The sequence below is a fragment of the Prinia subflava genome, chromosome 4 (assembly GCF_021018805.1).
Source record: "Prinia subflava isolate CZ2003 ecotype Zambia chromosome 4, Cam_Psub_1.2, whole genome shotgun sequence".
Taxonomy (NCBI): Eukaryota; Metazoa; Chordata; class Aves; order Passeriformes; family Cisticolidae; genus Prinia; species Prinia subflava.
Genome location: NC_086250.1, coordinates 19,645,255 through 19,662,444, shown reverse-complemented (window position 1 = coordinate 19,662,444; position 17,190 = coordinate 19,645,255). Strand labels below are relative to the sequence as shown.

Below are 17,190 nucleotides of genomic sequence, written 5' to 3'. Positions count from 1 at the left end.
CGTGGCAGTGTATCTGTGTCATGTTTATTCTGTGTACTTAAAAGCAGACAACAGACGTTTTAGCCATATACGAGCTTGAAACGCAGTGCTTTTTGTGACTTCAGATGATGGATCTTGCCAAGAATGTGCAGCTGGCAGGACTCCTGCAGGATACAAGGAAGGGCAGTGCAGTGCTGTTTTCCCAGCTCGGCTGTGACAGGAGTGTGATGGCTGTGACTTGTCCTTGCCGGCTGAGCCCACTTGGCCGGACGGGGACCGCGCCTGCCTGCAAGGCTGGGTGCCGGCACAAGAGGGCGGCTGCAGGGAAACAACACCCCGAGCACGAGTGGAGCCCTGCCAAGGGCTTGTGTAAGGGGAGCAGGTAGTGATTGATGGGCTGCAGTGCCCTTTGATGAAACATCCCTTTAAGTGCAGGATCTTAGAAGGCATAATGGTATTTCACTGTCGTAATCACTTTGTTCCTACACCCGGGGTTTCTTAGGTTCAAATGTTGTGTTTGTGCAGGTTCGGAAGCAGCACCTACATACTTACAGGCACTGCTGTGAGTTCCTGTGAGTCTGAACCTACAGCTTTTTGTTTTCCTCTCCTTTCTTCAGTGGAGCAGCTCCAGATTGCCATTTCAGAGGTCTGAGACACACTTGCTGAATTTAAAACAAAAATCCTTTCACCTAGAAATGTGAATTACCCTCCAGTGACTGAAAGAAAAATTGGTCTTAAATCTGCAGAAGTCTGTGTTCCTTGCAGAAGATTCTGTCTGTAAATACTTCAGCTTATTTGATGTGGAATGTAAGGGAACCTTTAAAAAATTCACATTTAAAAATAAGCATTTCACAAACACAGTTCTCCGTTCAACTTCTACTTACCCTTACCATTAAGGGACAAATTTAAGTTTTTTACAAGCAGAAATCATGATTACCGTGGAGGTGCTGTCATATGGATGGGATGTATGCCTTAAGTCCTCTGATCATCAGTGTTTATGCATTCACATTCAAGACTGCAAGAAGAGCTGTCAATTTTGATTTCCTGTTACAAAGCTACTATTAGTATGGGTTATATGTTGTGCTGATTGAAGTCAACTGCTGGTTTCCTAACCACCTAAAAAAGTAAGGAAAAATGTAGGATGTCTCCCAGTTTTTGATTTTTTTTTTCCAATCCATGTCTGTCTTTTTTCTGCAAATAGGGTTGTCCACCAACTTTTTTTATTCTGCATTTTAAAAACTATATTATAAGAAGTGTTAGGTAAAGAAGGCATGCTGAAATACAGGTGGATCTGCAGGAGCACTTTGGCGATGCCAAAGAACCAGTGTGATTATTGAACCATCTCTGCTTCCATGGAAGATTACTGAGAACCCTGAAATACTTGTTCATCATGAACTTTCCTCCCCAAAAGACTGAAAAAGCCTTGGGGAATGAGTGTTAGGGCCTTTTTTTCCTTGAGATACCACAGTCAGGAGAGGTGGTCTACATCTACCCTTGGGGCTGCTGCACACTTCTGTCCAGCCAGAAGCACTCACCTGTTCCCTGCCCAAGTTCAGTAGATTCACGGGTTTGCTGGCTTGCAGCAGGTTTGCTGGCTTGCAGCAGGTCTGTTGGCTTGCACAGGGTGTCTGCATTAAGTCTGCACCGCAGGCTCTGGTTGCCTTTTGGTGACTCTTTCAGAGTTGCACCTCGGACTGCACCCCTAGCTGGGCGTGCTGTTTGTGGGGGGCATTGCCAGGTGGAAGGGGCAGCACCCAGCCCCGGGGCTGTGTGAGACCCTGGGGAATGGGTTCCTCCCAGCAGTGCTGCAAATGGACCATCTGTGTTTCATTTGTTGTAACATGGCAAAGCTGGGGTGCAGTTGATGGCCTCCCTTGACTTGGTCACACTTTGTGTTCTCCAGGTGCCTAACTCCCCTAATTCAGTCTCTCCCAAGGGAAACCAGGCCTCAGCAAGGTAAGCTGCTGTGGTATATTTGCACCATACTGCACACCTCACAGGTTGGGAGTCTGGTGTCATGTTTGTCACCATCCTAAGTCTCTTGGGATTTCTGTTCCCTCTTTGCTGACTTTCCTCTCCCTGCTTTAAATACATCTCTGCACACACTGCTTCCTCCTACGCTGGTGGTCTGGCCCAGGAGGAACAAGTGATCTCTGACACATCTCTGGCACAGGCACCCCCACTCTGTCCTCCACTCTCCTTTGTTCCTCTCAAACATAAACACACTTAACTGGCCTCTTCTCCTCTCCCTCCACCGCCCCAGCCTTCAAAGTGATCAGATGGAGCAATATCCCTCCTGCAGCGTGTGCCAGCACGCTCCCTGCTTGCAGGAAAGCGTCAGGGAAGCAGCAGGCCCTGCCTCTACCTGGCATTTGCTTTGCTCTCTTGAGCCCTGTCCTAGCCCGAGGGGTTTTGATCACCAGCACTTGTGGTTTTCTGTCTGGAAAGGTGGCAGTGGTAGGTGTACAGTGGAAAAGCAGGAGCTCTGTAGCCTCCAGCCAGGGAGATACTGGGTACAGCTGCTTTGTCCCCCACACCATGGGATAAACTTTCTGACACTCACAAACAGCAATAATTATGTGGTTTCTGGTGGGGTTTTTGTTTGCAATGTGTAGCAGGAGGGTGGGGATCAAGCTGAGAGATGTGTGAAGTGGAAGAGCACAGGGTACAGAAATGCCTCTGGGTCTCCCATGGCAGCTTGGTCTCCTCAGGCAACCAACCATCCCCAGCCTGAGCTGCTGCTGCTGGGGTTCATAGTGCTGAGCACTATCTTGCTGCACCCTTGTTCCCAAACCCCGGGAGACTGCTTTGGGTCATGTTGAATATATAAAGAAACCAAAATAATCACTAGTCTGAATTGCAGAGATTATGACCAGGAAAGGGAAATGGAATCATCTGCCAGCACTTAATTTAACATTTACTAGCTTAGTAAAAGACACACAGGGGCTGGGCTGCCCTCACATGCTGAGGTGTTTGAGTCAGCCTTGTATTGGAGCCTATTCCAAGAAATCACCTGGTTACCTAGCTCTCAGCTCTTAAGAACTGTAACCTCTTTGTGCTCTTAATCTTTAAAAAAACCAAACCGAAATCTTGGTTGTTTTATTTTTGACTAACACTTGTTATTGTGGTGCTTTAAATTTGTCTAATTCACAGACAAGTTATCAACCTTTAAAACCATAGATAGGCTTCTGAGTTCCTCCACTGTTTTCCTGCCAAATGTTTAACCGCTTCTTGGATGAGGACTAAAAAGGAATCATCATAAATTATTCTTTCCCTCAAAGGTATTTAAGCTGTAGCTGTGGCTAAAGGGATTTTCTCCATCTTTCATAGGAGTGTTTTTGTCAGGCAGATACATAAAGGGCCCTAACAAGCACTTTCTCCTCCATTTTGAGTATTTTGAGTATCTGTATATTTTGAATCTAGCCCAGAAAGGACTTTGTCCATCTTCCTGACACAGGCTATGCATGTCTGCAGGGCTGGAGCCTTTTCATGGTGGAAGAACCAAGCCCTGCAGAGGAGGAGAAAACTCTCCATCCAGGGAGCCCCCTTTGGCCAGCCCACCCCACCGCCCGTGGGGCTGTGCTGGCGGGAGGGTGCCCATGGGTGCAGGCAGCACTGGGTGCTCTCCTACCCCAGCAGCCCCAGTGGGCACCTCCATGACACAGAATCCCTCCCCAGGGAAGGGATTTCAGGGGTATCATGGGGTAGCTGTCAGGCCTCAGAGCAGGGAGGGAGAACGCTGCTCACAGGCGTGGTGTGCCAGGAGCTATGCACTGCTCCTGTCCCCCACCTCAGTGCCAGGGCTGTGGGGTGACCTAGGCAAGGCCTTCACAAATCCCATTAGTTCAGGAGAGGTGCAGGCTGCTGGCTGCTCTGCCAGACCCCACGAGCTCTTCCATTAATGGGCAGTGCATGAGGCAGAAATTTTACCTTGATAGAGAAACACAAAGCCTTGCTTGTGCCAATAGTCCCTTTCTTGTCTCTCAGGCAGAAATTCCAACAATCTGATGATTATCAATAGCAGCAGAGAGCACCATTGCTGTCTCCTTTCCCCCTGCTTCTCTGGAGGAAAGTGAATCCTCTATCACAGACTGGTCCTGGAAAGAAAAGTTCAGCTTAAGGCTCAGAGATTTGAGTCAATCGTGGACTTTTCCAGCCTGTACCAAGTCACTTCATCTTCCTATGCCTTGGTGCCCTATTTGCAAATAATAATAGAATTAAAAAATAGGAATAAAAATCACTTTCTTTAATCTCACTTTTTATTGGTCTTTCCTATTTAAGCACAAATCTGTGATTCAGGGACCAGATCCTTCTGCTCCTCTGAGTGCTGCTGATTGTAGTGGTACCCCTCTGTGGAGCATGGCTGAAGATGTGCCATGCTCAGTGCATGCTCTCTTCTCCTGAGGCTTCAGTGCTGCTGGAGGGATGGGTTCATTCCTGTCACAGTCCAAACTGGAAGTAGGAGAGAGAATGTAAGATGTTCAGAGTTTTAACTAGTCACTGCAAAATTCAGAATTTTTCATAGACTTCTGGTTAGAACACAGAGCGTCTGAGCCAGACCTTCATCTTGACTTCAGTGTTAGTGAGTGCCTAAATTCCTCTGTGCCCATGTGAAATGCTGAACATGCCACCTTGCTTTTGCATCTTTGTGTGCCAGGGGACAGAAGCTGAGAGAGCATTGGGTTGCTCTCTCAGGGTGGACCAAGGAAAGGGATGGTGTTAGACTGATGCTTTCAGCCAGGAAACATTCAGCAGTGCATGTCAGTACAGGGGGTTTCATTCCATTTTATTTCACACTAAAGAACTTTGAAAATCTGAAGATCAAACCAAAATACTGCACGTCATGGAAGAAAACATTTAAGGGAGGCCTTTGGTTCCAATGGGAAAACAAAACCAAACAAAACCCGGATGGATCAACTGTAAATAATTTTGTTCTTCAGCTACTCATGTTTGCCATGGGAACAAACCCTTAGTGTTGTGACATAAGAAGTGAAGAGGCCCCAGCCCTGAGTCAGTGCCAGAGTCCATCTCCCAAGCACACAGGACCCCTCATGACAGTGTCCCCTCTGCTCTGCCTTTGCCACCTGCATCTGCCAGCCTCCATGGCACCACCAGGTATGAAAGGCTGGATTCACTTTGGTTTGTGTTCAACCCACCTTTCAGATCACCTGGTGGACCCATCTCCCCCCTCCCCATCTTTGGTGACTCAGCCAAAGAATTTTAATCTCCATGATTTCTCTGTAGTTGTAAAATATAATACCGATGGAGTTGGGCTTTTTTATCCTGAAGCCATGAAACTGTTGTCAGGAGAAACTGATACATGCTAGTGAGGGGAACAAAGTGCTGCTGGGGAGGATTTGACTCAAGACAGCACTTCAAATGGAAATTTCCCTGTTTGAAGTGGATACATCCCTCATTCCTACACCTTTCATTTCTGTTAGGCTGTGGGAGCGAGGGCTCAGAGGGTCTGTTCACAGGAGGGCCAGCTCCTGCTCTGGCTCTTGTCTGCAGAAGGTTCCCATCACCTGGCTGTGGGTGTCCTCCCTGCTCATGGCAGCCCTGGGGAAATGGGTTTTGGGATGAAGGGGCTCCTGCAGCCCAGCTCAGGAAGCGCCTCAGCCACTGCCCTGCTGCCCCAGGGCTGCAAGCTGGGAGCTCTCCACACCTGACCAGCGCAGGGCATGTAAACACTGAGCCTATCCCAGGCACTTCAGAGCAAATCACAGGGTCTTCCCCTTCCTTCAACACATCTGAAGCCCAAAGGAAATAGATCAAACACGTGAATTTCAACTGAGATTAATTATACATTTGCAACTAGAGGGGGAAGGGAAAAAAAAGCCATTAAGGTTTGTCTGCATTAACTACGCCTGTGGGGGTGTTTCTTTGTCTTTGCATGTGATGATACTCCACAAGATACCAGGTCTGGTTCCACCAGAGTCTGGAAAAGCCTTAGAGGCTTCAGGAGACTCTATGTGAAATGTGTTTCAGCAGGAGGCAGACAAGGAGAAGGGAAGTGTCGGCACTGCCTCCTCAGAGCACTGGAGGAGCCTTTGTTGAGTGGCTGGAGGCTACTTCTCAGCTCCCTGAGTTCAAACAAGTGTAATTATCAGTTGGATAGGGTTCAGGACACCAAGGGAGCTGCCAGATCTTTCATGAAGAGGTGAGTTTGTTCCACCAAATCTAGGATTTAAAAAAAATCAGGAAAGAGGGATATAATTTAACCATATAAGTGTTGTCTTACATCCATAATGTACCAGGTGGAATATACTCCTATCTGGTAGCCTGGTTTATACACCCTTTCCCTTTGGAGCATTTGTATTGTAATATTCTTATCTAAAACCTGGCTGATATGAAGAGGCATTGGAAATTCACTATAAAGCCTATTCTTCAAAGAGCTGCATCCCAATGAGTCTCATTAAAAATCAGCAAATTATCTTCTAGAAATCTCAACAACTCTTCAAACCTTTTGAACTTTTTTTACTCTGCCCTACAAACTGCCTTTTCTGAAACCTCTCCAAGTAAATTTTAAATAAGTCCAATGAGTTTCCATTCACACATTTCATAGTGTGGAAGCCTTAAACCTTCAGATATGTTAAGTCACTTTCCTAATTGTTGCAATGAAGTCACTGTCAATATTTGAGCATACACTTGTGACCTTTGTTCTCAGTATTAAAAGTTAGGGCTAGCTGAAAAAAGGGGATGTTTGCAGAAAATAAAAATAAAACAAAAACTGCCTCTATTTTGTGGTCATGGCTCAATACAAATATATTTTTTACATGATTTCCACTTATATTCTTCCAAGCTGAAAACTGCCTCATTTACAGATTGACAGAATAAAATTTTTCTTATCCATAAAACTTAACCTCAGGTATAAAATAAAACACATCATGCTGATGATTCCTGGACATGGTTTGCTGCTGCCACTGTCACACCTGGGTCACAGGTTATACCAAGGACACCTGCCCCACACTCCAAGCCTGCTCTCCAGACCCTGGTGCCTGCTGCTGCAGCTGCTCTGTGGCATTTGCCCCACACGTATCTGTGCCTACACCTGCATGCCAGGCTTCATTGCTGCACTCTTACTTCATCTCTTGCAATCAAGAACAATGTGGGAAACTCACCAGTGGCTTTCTCAGAGATGCTCTTCTTACCCCCTGCTTCAGCCACTGAAGGTCTGGCCAGAGACCCCACCAGACTTTGTTATTGGGGAAAAAAAATAATCCTGAGACTGTAAATGTGCCCGTTAAGCCAATGACCTCAGTGAAATTCCAGTAAAGTTTGCAGAAACTAACAAATGCTCAAATAGGTTTTGACAAAAGTAAATTTAATAATGTTTAAATGCAACATGTTTTTTAATCACAGAGCAAATTAATTTCATTCACCTCTGAAGGCACTGACCACTTGTACTGCAGAGCAATTCAGCTATTTCGTGGTGGAGGCATTGCTGCTGTTTTGTCTTTTCAAAGCAAGCTCCCCCAACACATGCAGCTTCAACTCAGCACCCTCATGAAACTTGCTTTTAGTAAAAATCAAACCAGCTGGTGACTGAATGGGCTTCTCAGACAGGATAATATAAACACCACTTAATAACCTTTTGCTTTATGGGCTTGTAAATGGAAATGGAAATTTTAAAGCTTTCATAGTGCTGCAAAATGCAAAGCTACGGAGCACGCTGCACATAAACAGAGGCAAATTCCTTGCATTTGTACTGCTTGTCATCCTGACAGCTTTGATCTGTCCTAACAGGGCCCTCGGGATCTGCACCACCACTTGCAACTGGGCATTGCCCCTGCAAACCAGGGCTGCGGCATCACCCGGGCATGGTGGGAGCAAACTGCTGGGGCTGGGGGGCTGAAGGAGGCAAGAGGGAACAGGGCAGAGCTTTCATGGCTTTTTGCCTGGCTTCAGCAGTGCGCTGCATTAGTCAGCAGTGGAATGCTCGTGGCAAGGAGGATGCTAGTGGCATCGTTGTCATGACAGCCTGGAAGAGAGATTTATTTGTCCCCACCACCCTCACTGTAACTGTAACTGTAACGGAACGGAACGGAACGGAACGGAACGGAACGGAACGGAACAGAACAGAATAGAATAGAATAGAATAGAATGGAATAGAATGGAATAGAATGGAATAGAATGGAATAGAATGGAATAGAATAGAATAGAATAGAATAGAATAGAATAGAATAGAATAGAATAGAATAGAATAGAATAGAATAGAATAGAATAGAATAGAATAGAATAGAATAGAATAGAATAGAATAGAATAGAATAGAATAGCTGCAGCTGCCAGCTCTGCAATACCAGAACTGAGTAACTTGCAAGGGGAGGTTTATCTACAAGCACAGGGGCCCTGACTGCTTACACACACACAGGGGACAAGAAACCCATGCAACCAGCTCCTGGTAAAGCATTACAGGGGCAGTCTGATGATGTTTTCCAGTGGGGCAGGATCTACTGGTGTTCCCAACACAGAGGCAAGAGGTGGGCCATGCTGTTGTTGAAACAGAGGCAAAGCCCAGGGCTGAGGTAATCTGGGTTTCTCACTTGGCTCCTGACAGCAGGTGGGCTGAGTACTGCAATCTTCCCCTCGCTCCCCAGATAGAGCACATCCTGCTCACAACAGCTCAGCACTTTGATAAAAAATACACTTAGAGGTATTTTGCAATGATGAACAGGAAAAGGTGATCAAGAAGTGATGATAGGTAAATAAATATGGTGTGTCTGAGGTGCAGGAGAATATATTAAGGTGAGGGCGTGGTTTGGTTTTATTTTCCCAGAATTAATCCTCCCCAAAGCTGTCATATCTGATTTGTTCCTGTTTCCCTTGTTTCAGCTGATATGGTATCAGTCAGTGTGCTGCACCTCAAAACCACTTTCTTGTCTCCCTCCCCTCTTCCATGCTTCTGCCTTTTCCCATGCACAAACACCACAACACACACTCCTGTGTTTGTACCTCTGGCTTATTTCATGTATACATGACACAGTTTATTATCAGTTTCATTGGTGAAGCCCCAGTGTGCTTTAACGCCTCTGGGTGTGGAGATGCACACATCACCTCTGCATGAGTGATCCCTTGGGATAATGTGTCTGCAGCTGAGCCTGGAACTTCTTCAGTGCTTTTTACATTTAAAAAGCTACATCAGAGAGCAGCCTTGCACAACAAAATGCTGCAGTAAAATGCATACATGAAAAGATGTGAAAATTCCATTTATTTGTAACTCCTTTTTCTCTGTGATCTCAATGCAGGTGGAAGACGCTGGTTAGGATTCAGGGCTGACTGACATCTTATAGCCCTGGAACACAAAAATCTGTTGTGTATGCCCAGAACCACACCACATCAAAACAAAATCATGGAGACAAACAAGCTGCTTTGTGAGCAGCACAGTAAATGCAGCTTGGCTCAGCTCCGTGCTGTATAACTCCACGGCTTCACTGCCCACTACCTTCCTCACACTTTCAACTTTTCAGCCTCCCACAGACCATTTGTGTAGCTTTCCCCTCCCCCCCAAAAAAAACCCCAAAAACCCACCTTAAAAATACTTATTTTTTCTAACTAGCCCCGGGTGAACAGGCAAGAGGTGACACAGAGCACATGTGCCTGCTCACAGCTGGCTGGTGCCCCTGGGCTGGCTGACCATCACGTGGGGCAGTGACAGCTTTTCCCTCTCTAAGGACTCTACATTGGTACATTTTTCCACTCTGGTGCCACCAGTACTCGTGGACCCTGTAGGAATTTTATGTCTTTGACACCTCAATCTCCAGTCATATCAAAAGTGAGCTGAGGGTGTCTCCAAAATTGTCAAGGGGGTCTTCACTCCTCTAACTTGTTCTCTCAGCAAGCAAAGGCAACTTGGAGAACTTTTCCACTGCTCTGTTAGTGGATCTAGTCACAATATGGTAGAAAGGAATTGTATAAAAATCATGTGTGAAGTATACAAGTGAGCCTTTATAGTGGATTTTTACTTACAAGCACACCCTCAGGGTGATGGGGAATGCTGTTCCTCTTGAGTTTTCAGAGCTTCCAGGTGTGTATCAGGACAGCCTCAGGGAAGATCTGGGTGCAGCCGCAGTCTTGCCATTCTGCTGCTCCCCATTTGCCTAGAATAAATTTATTTCTTCTCTGTAGCCATCTCTCTATATTCTGAGGGTTACTAGTGAGAAGCACATGCTGAAGTTGTATTTGTTTAGACTGTTTTGGAAAGGCTTAGTAAGGCCTTACTCAGCTATTGCACTTAGCTTACTTCAGCAGGGCTCTCCTGTTGGTACCTCTTCAGAGTCTCTCTTCAAAATGTTTTGGATCTTGTTTTGACTCCTGCCTAAGTATGCTGGAGACAAATGTTTTCAAAGATACTCTGTGTCTGTATGGGTGTGTGTGGCCATTCCCTACTCATTTATTCCAGTGACATAAATTGGCCCTGATTGCTTTACTGCCTGAACATGACTCTTCTACAGTGCCTTCTGGTTTTCTTTGGCCACATTATTGACACTGGGTAATATAACATGAAAGGATTGTGAATGGGCTTTTACAAAGATATCAGCTAAATAGTTATTAGAGGATTAAAAGCAATCCCACGGCCGGGATAACACATCTTTAAAATGTTGATAATATCAAGAAGCAAATGGATTTGTAATTTAATGGCAGCAGAGGGAAGACTTCAGATGTCAGTTTTTTCCAGATTTGAGAGAAAGATTAAAGTGTCTGCTTTTGGTGTGCAAGGGTTGGATACAGCTGTAGCATGGTTGCCTATAGATAGCAGCATTCACCTTTGTTGTAAATAGTAATTGTCCCATGTGGAGAGAATTCTTCAGGTCAACATTTTTATTAAAACTTTAATTTTCATGGTGACAAGTTGGATCATTGTCTGCTTTAAAACTCTGATAATGATACCCTTTAGAAGCTTTGCAAATCCCTTTGGCTAGACAGAAACAGCTTAATAAAGCTTTTAAAATGTGGCATTCACTTTAAACCTTTGCTGATGCCTGGACAAAAGCACCAATCCATATTTAGGAAATCTTGTTTTCTACTTGCTTGTGCTAAAATTGTGCAAGAGGTTTGCGTAACAACAGGAGCTGTGAGAAATAAAAATGTACAACATTCCTCAAGAGAGGGGTTCAATGTGTGATAGATTTTTCCCACAGAAAGAATTTCCTTCTCATCCAGATTTTTTTTTAAATAAAATTAAATTAAAATACATGTGGCATTCTGGTTTTTGCATCTTCAGCATTGAGGTTGGATTGTGAGGTATTTTAAGGACATCTCCAGAGCTGTTAAAGATGTATAGTCTAAAAAAACGTAGCTAGACAGCCTAAAGCAGTGATGGCCAAGCACAGGCCCAGGGTGGGGCCACTCCATTAGATGGGAACACTGAGGAACATTCCACATGAAAGATGAAAAGGGGCAGAGTCACAGCCCAGTCCCCTTCTCCAGCCAGCTGCTCACGGAGAAGGTGGCACAGTGCACCATCTCTCTGAGGTTTAGGAATCAAGGATTGAGCCTCATGGATATTTATCTGTCAGGGTCAGACTTCTTGATAGAAGTGGCCTGTGGCCTTATCTGGCATGTCCTGCCCAGGAAGTAATGGTCACTGGCAATTTTTTATTTTTAATGGTTTGGTTTGATACAGCTATTTATTGTCATTATATCATGAAGATGCTTTTCATCTTCCGAGTGCTGTCCACAGGAGTATGTCTCACAGAATTTGCCTCTGGTACTCTGAGGGAGTGTGTTTTTTATAGATAACAAAGATTTCATCTCTGTTTTGAGGGAGAAATGCAGTTCAGGCTTACTTGCAGAATTACCAGCAGCAATACCACATTTCCAGAAATCTCAAAACTCAGTCAAAGGGAAAGAAAGGTTGGATCTCTTGCCAGAGAAACATGAAGGAAACAAGAAAAGCCAAGAAACAATGGAACACAATCAGACATTTGGACCTCTACTTCTTTGTCCTCTCCTTTCTTGGGTAAGAAATACAAACACTGCACAGGCAGAAACGAGTGCATTGGCTCTGGATCTGAACTGTCCAGGCAACTAAAGCTCAATTTTTGAGTCTGGCAAACAGCCTCTGCAAAAGTAACAGCCCTCAGAGAAACAAAATAATCATTGGAAAATGGAGCTATCTCCCATGTAAACGGTAAAGAACAAGACCTGTGACTGCCATGGACACAAGAGCTAAAAATATACAAATGTTGAGAAGAGGCTTCTAGAAAGCAGCCGAGTATTTTTATACCAAGTAATTTTTATTAGATGCCCAAAACACAAAGCTGTTCTTTATCTAAATTTTAAAATCTAGATTAGAAAGTCAGTTTTATAGGTGGCAGTTCATATTTACTTCCTTTCCATTTTCTTTATTTTTTCCTGAAAAGTTACTACTCCTGCAATCAGAGAACTCCTGTTTGTTATCAATTAAGAGTGAAAAAAGACACAGGCAGGATTAATCACATTTTTTATTTGAAGGAAATTTATGGACACATTTTGAGGTATTTGATCAGTATTTGTTCTTATTTATACATGAGTATTTTTTCAGATGTTTAGTCATGACATAAAGGAAAGAAAAAAAGATACAAAACCATTTCATCAACACAAGGCCAAAGAAGCAAAAGTTTGAAAGGTGTGTGGAAAGTAGATGGGTAAGAAGTTTACCCCATATTCAGAATGGGATTTAAGCCTTGGAGAAAGGCAGATTTTAAAACAAATTGGAAAGAAATTATAATTTTAATATAATTTGGATTCAATCCAAATTAAAGGTATTCCATAGATTCTGAGGTATTAATTTGAAAAGCTGTGTCCTTTGAAAAAGTAATGCAATACTCTAAACAAAAGAAGAAATACCTACATTTTCATGCAGATGTAAACCACTATATTCAACATTTCCCCTTCTGTACACACCAGTGTCTAACCACTACAGTTATATTTCTAAGCATATAATTTCTGACCTGCCAAAGCCACAATCAAGACTATTTTATCCATGAACTCATATTTCAGAAAAGTAGGGAAAAGGCTTTCATTTTTCCAGTATCTTGACTGAAGCTTTGCTTTTGAAGGCACAGTTTTACAGAGTTCTGTTTCCCTCTTCCTAGCATTGATTGGAATGAGTGTCCAGCTTTATTTTCCTGAAAATTATCCTTAGAATAATCACAAAATAGCCAGTGTACAGTGTATGAGCTGATTCTTTCACTTTAGAAGATGCTTTAAAAGAAATTAATTTCCAAATGTAGCCTTGTTTTTATTCAAAAAATTGTTATTTCAGAAATAGAAATATTTCTGTGAGTTTTCTGAAATATTTAGGGAAAGATATTTTATCTAAATCTTACCTTCCCCACTCCAAGTGTTTGCAGTGCAGTGCATCTCAGGATAGCAGTTGAGAAAAACAGACAGTAATACTCACTGGACAAAGCAGGATAAAGGGGAGGGGAATTTCCTGAAATGGATTTATCTGGTTTTACTTTCTCCAGTGAAAGGCAAAAAAAATAGAACAGAACAAAAGCTGAATGCAAAGTAGAATGCAAATGTTGCTCCAGTTTAGCAGTCCAAAGGAAGCTTAGTAACACACAGCTGAAGCAGCCTGAAAGATATCTGTTTGTTTACAAATCACATTTAAGTTTTATACAGCAAACATTTAAAGTCCTTTGAAAGAGTGAAAATACCTTTTTTTTTGCCTTCCCTATCTGCTTTTCCTTTCCCCAATATTAATTTTCATCTGTAGAAAATTTCCCAGGGTTTGAAATAGTTTTTCAGCCAGACTCGAAGTTTTGTGTTTCCAGAGAGGAGACCTAGCTGCCCGTCTCCTCAAATTCACTGTAGGGGGATGATGCTGAAGACGTTTTGGACTCTCCATCGCTGTTGCACTCCCGCAGGGAAGCCGGACTGGGAGTTCCTGGGCACTCCTTGGCAGAGAGCGTTTCCTTGCTGGTAGAGCCCAAGGGATGGCAGTCCAGCAAGCTCTGCAGGTATTTGATGTAGCTTATTGCAGCTCTCAGGGTCTCCACTTTGCTGAGGCGCTTGTCAGCGAATTCTTTGGGCAGGTGCTCCCGCAGGCGCGTGTAGCCCTCGTTCACGCAGCGCACCCGCTGCCTCTCCCGCTCGTTCCTCTTCCGAACGAAGGCAGGCTCGAAGGAATAGTCATAGATGCCCATGTAGCCAGGAAATGGGATGTAGGAGATGCGACCTGTGTGCCCACTATAGGCTTGCTCCCAGTAAGATGGGTTCAGGTGGAAGGGAACCCCAAAGGGCTCTCTCAGGGGTACCCCATGGGGGTGCATGTGGCTGTTAGCCAGGGACACAGCTCCTGGAAATGCAATCCTCTTCAACAGTCTATCATCATCTTTAGTGCTGTCCATGCTTCTCTTTTTCTTCACCAGTGGAGTGTTAGTTCCTGAATTTGGCTTCCAATGTATTAATCCAACATTTGTATAGGTACCCTGCCCCACAGTCTGCAGTTTCCTCCTGTGGTGTATAAAAACTCAGATCTCAAAGCAAGGCTAACAATTCATGAGGTCCACACCGTGCCTGGAAAGCCTTGTTGTTTTCATAGTGTAGGATGCCAGTTAATGCACAGACAGGTTTTGAGGACCATCACTCCACAATTTAAGCCCTTCTTTTCCTGTGATCTTCATATTTCAAAAGAGAATAAGAGGGTTCCTGTGTATTCCTTTCCTCTCCACTTGAAATTATGACCATAAGAGTTAATGCCAAACATAAATAATCTTCCAGGCTCTAAACACTTCTCATGTATTGTAATCCATGATATCATTTGATATAATTGTCTCCAAAAGATGGGTAATTTGCAAAGTTTACAGGGATCTTCAAAGTTTTGGCAGAACTCCTCACTTCCAGAGAAGGATCTTCTGTCATCTAAAAACTACCCAAAGGCTTTTCACAATGAAATCCAAAAGACAACTTCAAGCTTTGTTGTTTCGGCTGCTCTGGTCTAACTGAACCAGCTCACAAGCAGTTTGCAAAACTTATATGGCATATCTGTAGCTTTCTGGGGAAGCTGAGACATCTTCAAAGGAAAGAGTGCTCTCTTGTGGTTGCAAGTCTTGTCAGATCAAGAATGTACTACGTGCAAGCATAAGAGAAAAACTGCCTTCTTTGCCCTAAGAGATGTTTTTTCAAGAAGTGTGAGTTTCACAAATGAAACATGAGCGTTTTGGCATTTTCAAACAGTTTGCAATGATTTGTGTATTTCTGTTCATTGTAGGAATGTTCTGGTCATCCTTTTGGAGAAATTGCCGCACATAAACAAACACAAAGGTGATGCCCTGATAGCCCCATGTGTAGCTATTATCAGATGTTTACATGGATATTGGCTTACCTGATGGACCCCACACATTGCTTTAATGGGAGAGTTGAAAGTCCCTCTTGACCATGCCCCACGTCTGTGCTGTCTCCTCCAGTTTGCCTGCAGCTTGCCAAAGCAAAGAGGTGGACAAAAGACAAGGACTTTTTGCAGTATAAAGTCCTAATGTCCTTGTCTGTGCCTTTCTTCTGAGACACCCTGCTGTGCTAGGATCTTCCTCTGCAGCAACTCGGCCATTTTTGACTTTTCCCATATTGTTGTTCAAGAGCTCCGTAGTGACAGTTTTTTGTTGAAAGCACATTTTCACAGTCAACTGAATCTCCTTTTTGGTCATCATCAGAATATTTGGTCTGGGAGAGCTGTGGGAAGGGACAGACATGAAAAGGTACAGGTATGTAGGCTCTATTAAAATTGTTCTTTTGTTCAAAGTAAAAGTTTCCGCCCTGTTCAGTGTTTCATGCAAAACTGCCTCAGAAGTATCAGTAACTGAAACATTCTCCACTCTGAGAAACACATCTATGCCTCTTCTGAGTTAGAAACTAGCAGCAATGATGTGAGTAGCATTTTCAAGTCCCTTTGTGTCTCTGCTGGCCTATTCTGCAGCTTCAAAAAAAGTGGTAATCTTCAAAGTACAATGAACATACAGGCAGACCATTCCAGACAGACATGAGTGAGAACAGCCCTGGACTCTGGTTTATGTCAGGGGTACAATCAGCACCAAAATGGCTCAAAAGCCTGAGGAAAATTACTGGGGAATACCCTATGGCATGTACAGCTCATTTCAGATCAAATAAATTAGAATCTTTCTGCCTTTTAAAAAAATAATTGGAAACAGTTGATCAGGGTGGACTTTTCAATATTACTCGCACTCTAAACTTCATTGTCCAGAAATGTTTTCAGAAATGAATGCTTAAAGGAAAAGAGCTCCTTTGCTATAGCACCAGGCTAGGCCGGGACTTCTAGTTTTCTTAAAACAAAGAGGATGTTGACCTCTAACCAGATACCTGAAGCAGGCAAAGGGCATTTGATCTGTGTTATTATTAGATTTAAAACACTGCTCTCTGGCAGTATTCCTGTAAGGAAATGGAAGCATGCCTCTTGAGGGGCTCAGCTGCCAGATCATTTCACAGCTCTCCATGACCCTGCCAGCAGCCTGGCCATGTTCAAAAGGCAGGGTTACCTTTCAGTTCTGTCATGCAAATGCACTGTGCGCTGCTACCAGACCTCTTTTCTGTGTTTACTGTAAATGCAGGCCACCAGCACTTCCCAGAGTTGTCAGAATTGCACCTGTGCTAAAGACCTCTTCTGACAGAAAAATCTACATTGCTAATCCTTTAGAGAAATACATGAAGAAAAATTACAGGTAAATGTTAATTGTTGACCTGAATTATTGAAGGTGATCTCATATCAAATAGACTCTGAAGTCTGAATTTGTTTGTGTGCAAAAGAAATAAGAAAATATGCCACAGGCTTTTGATGAATGTGGTATCTTGTTGACAATCTGATGTCACTTGCTCGGAAAGGGATTTGCCCCTGGGCAGAGAGCCAGAGCAAGGCCAACACATCTTACATCCCACTGCAGGTCCTTGTTGAGAGCGTGTGCAGGATTAAAGCAATTTACCCTTCCTGTACTGACTTCTGCACAAAGTCTCAACATGTCTGCACATGCAGACAGTGAAAGTAGCAGGACTGGACCACCAAAGGGAATGGCTAATACACATTCTTTTCAATTTTAAGAGTAGATTAAGACTACATGAATAATGCTCCTCTTTTAAGATAAGCCTTTGATCTTCTTTCTTACACTGTTTCTCCAAATAAGTCCTCTTCACACCTTTGTCTGGATGAAGCTTTGACTCCACAATGCAGTATCTGCCATGCTGATACAAAGATGGCCTGGTTTGCCTTTCAGACA

General features: G+C 43.7%; 1 protein-coding gene across 1 annotated transcript; it reads right to left on the bottom strand.

Annotated features, from left to right (window-relative positions):
* Positions 1 to 4,238: 4,238 nt before the first annotated feature.
* Positions 4,239 to 14,891, bottom strand: ASCL4 (achaete-scute family bHLH transcription factor 4). Its single transcript, XM_063394884.1, has 3 exons — positions 13,291 to 14,891; positions 9,947 to 10,077; positions 4,239 to 4,431 (listed from the first exon to the last, which is right to left on the bottom strand). The coding sequence occupies exon 1, from the start codon at positions 14,314 to 14,316 to the stop codon at positions 13,750 to 13,752; it is 567 nt and encodes a 188-aa protein (XP_063250954.1). The 5' UTR covers positions 14,317 to 14,891; the 3' UTR covers positions 4,239 to 4,431; positions 9,947 to 10,077; positions 13,291 to 13,749.
* Between the last annotated feature and the right edge of the window lie 2,299 nt (positions 14,892 to 17,190).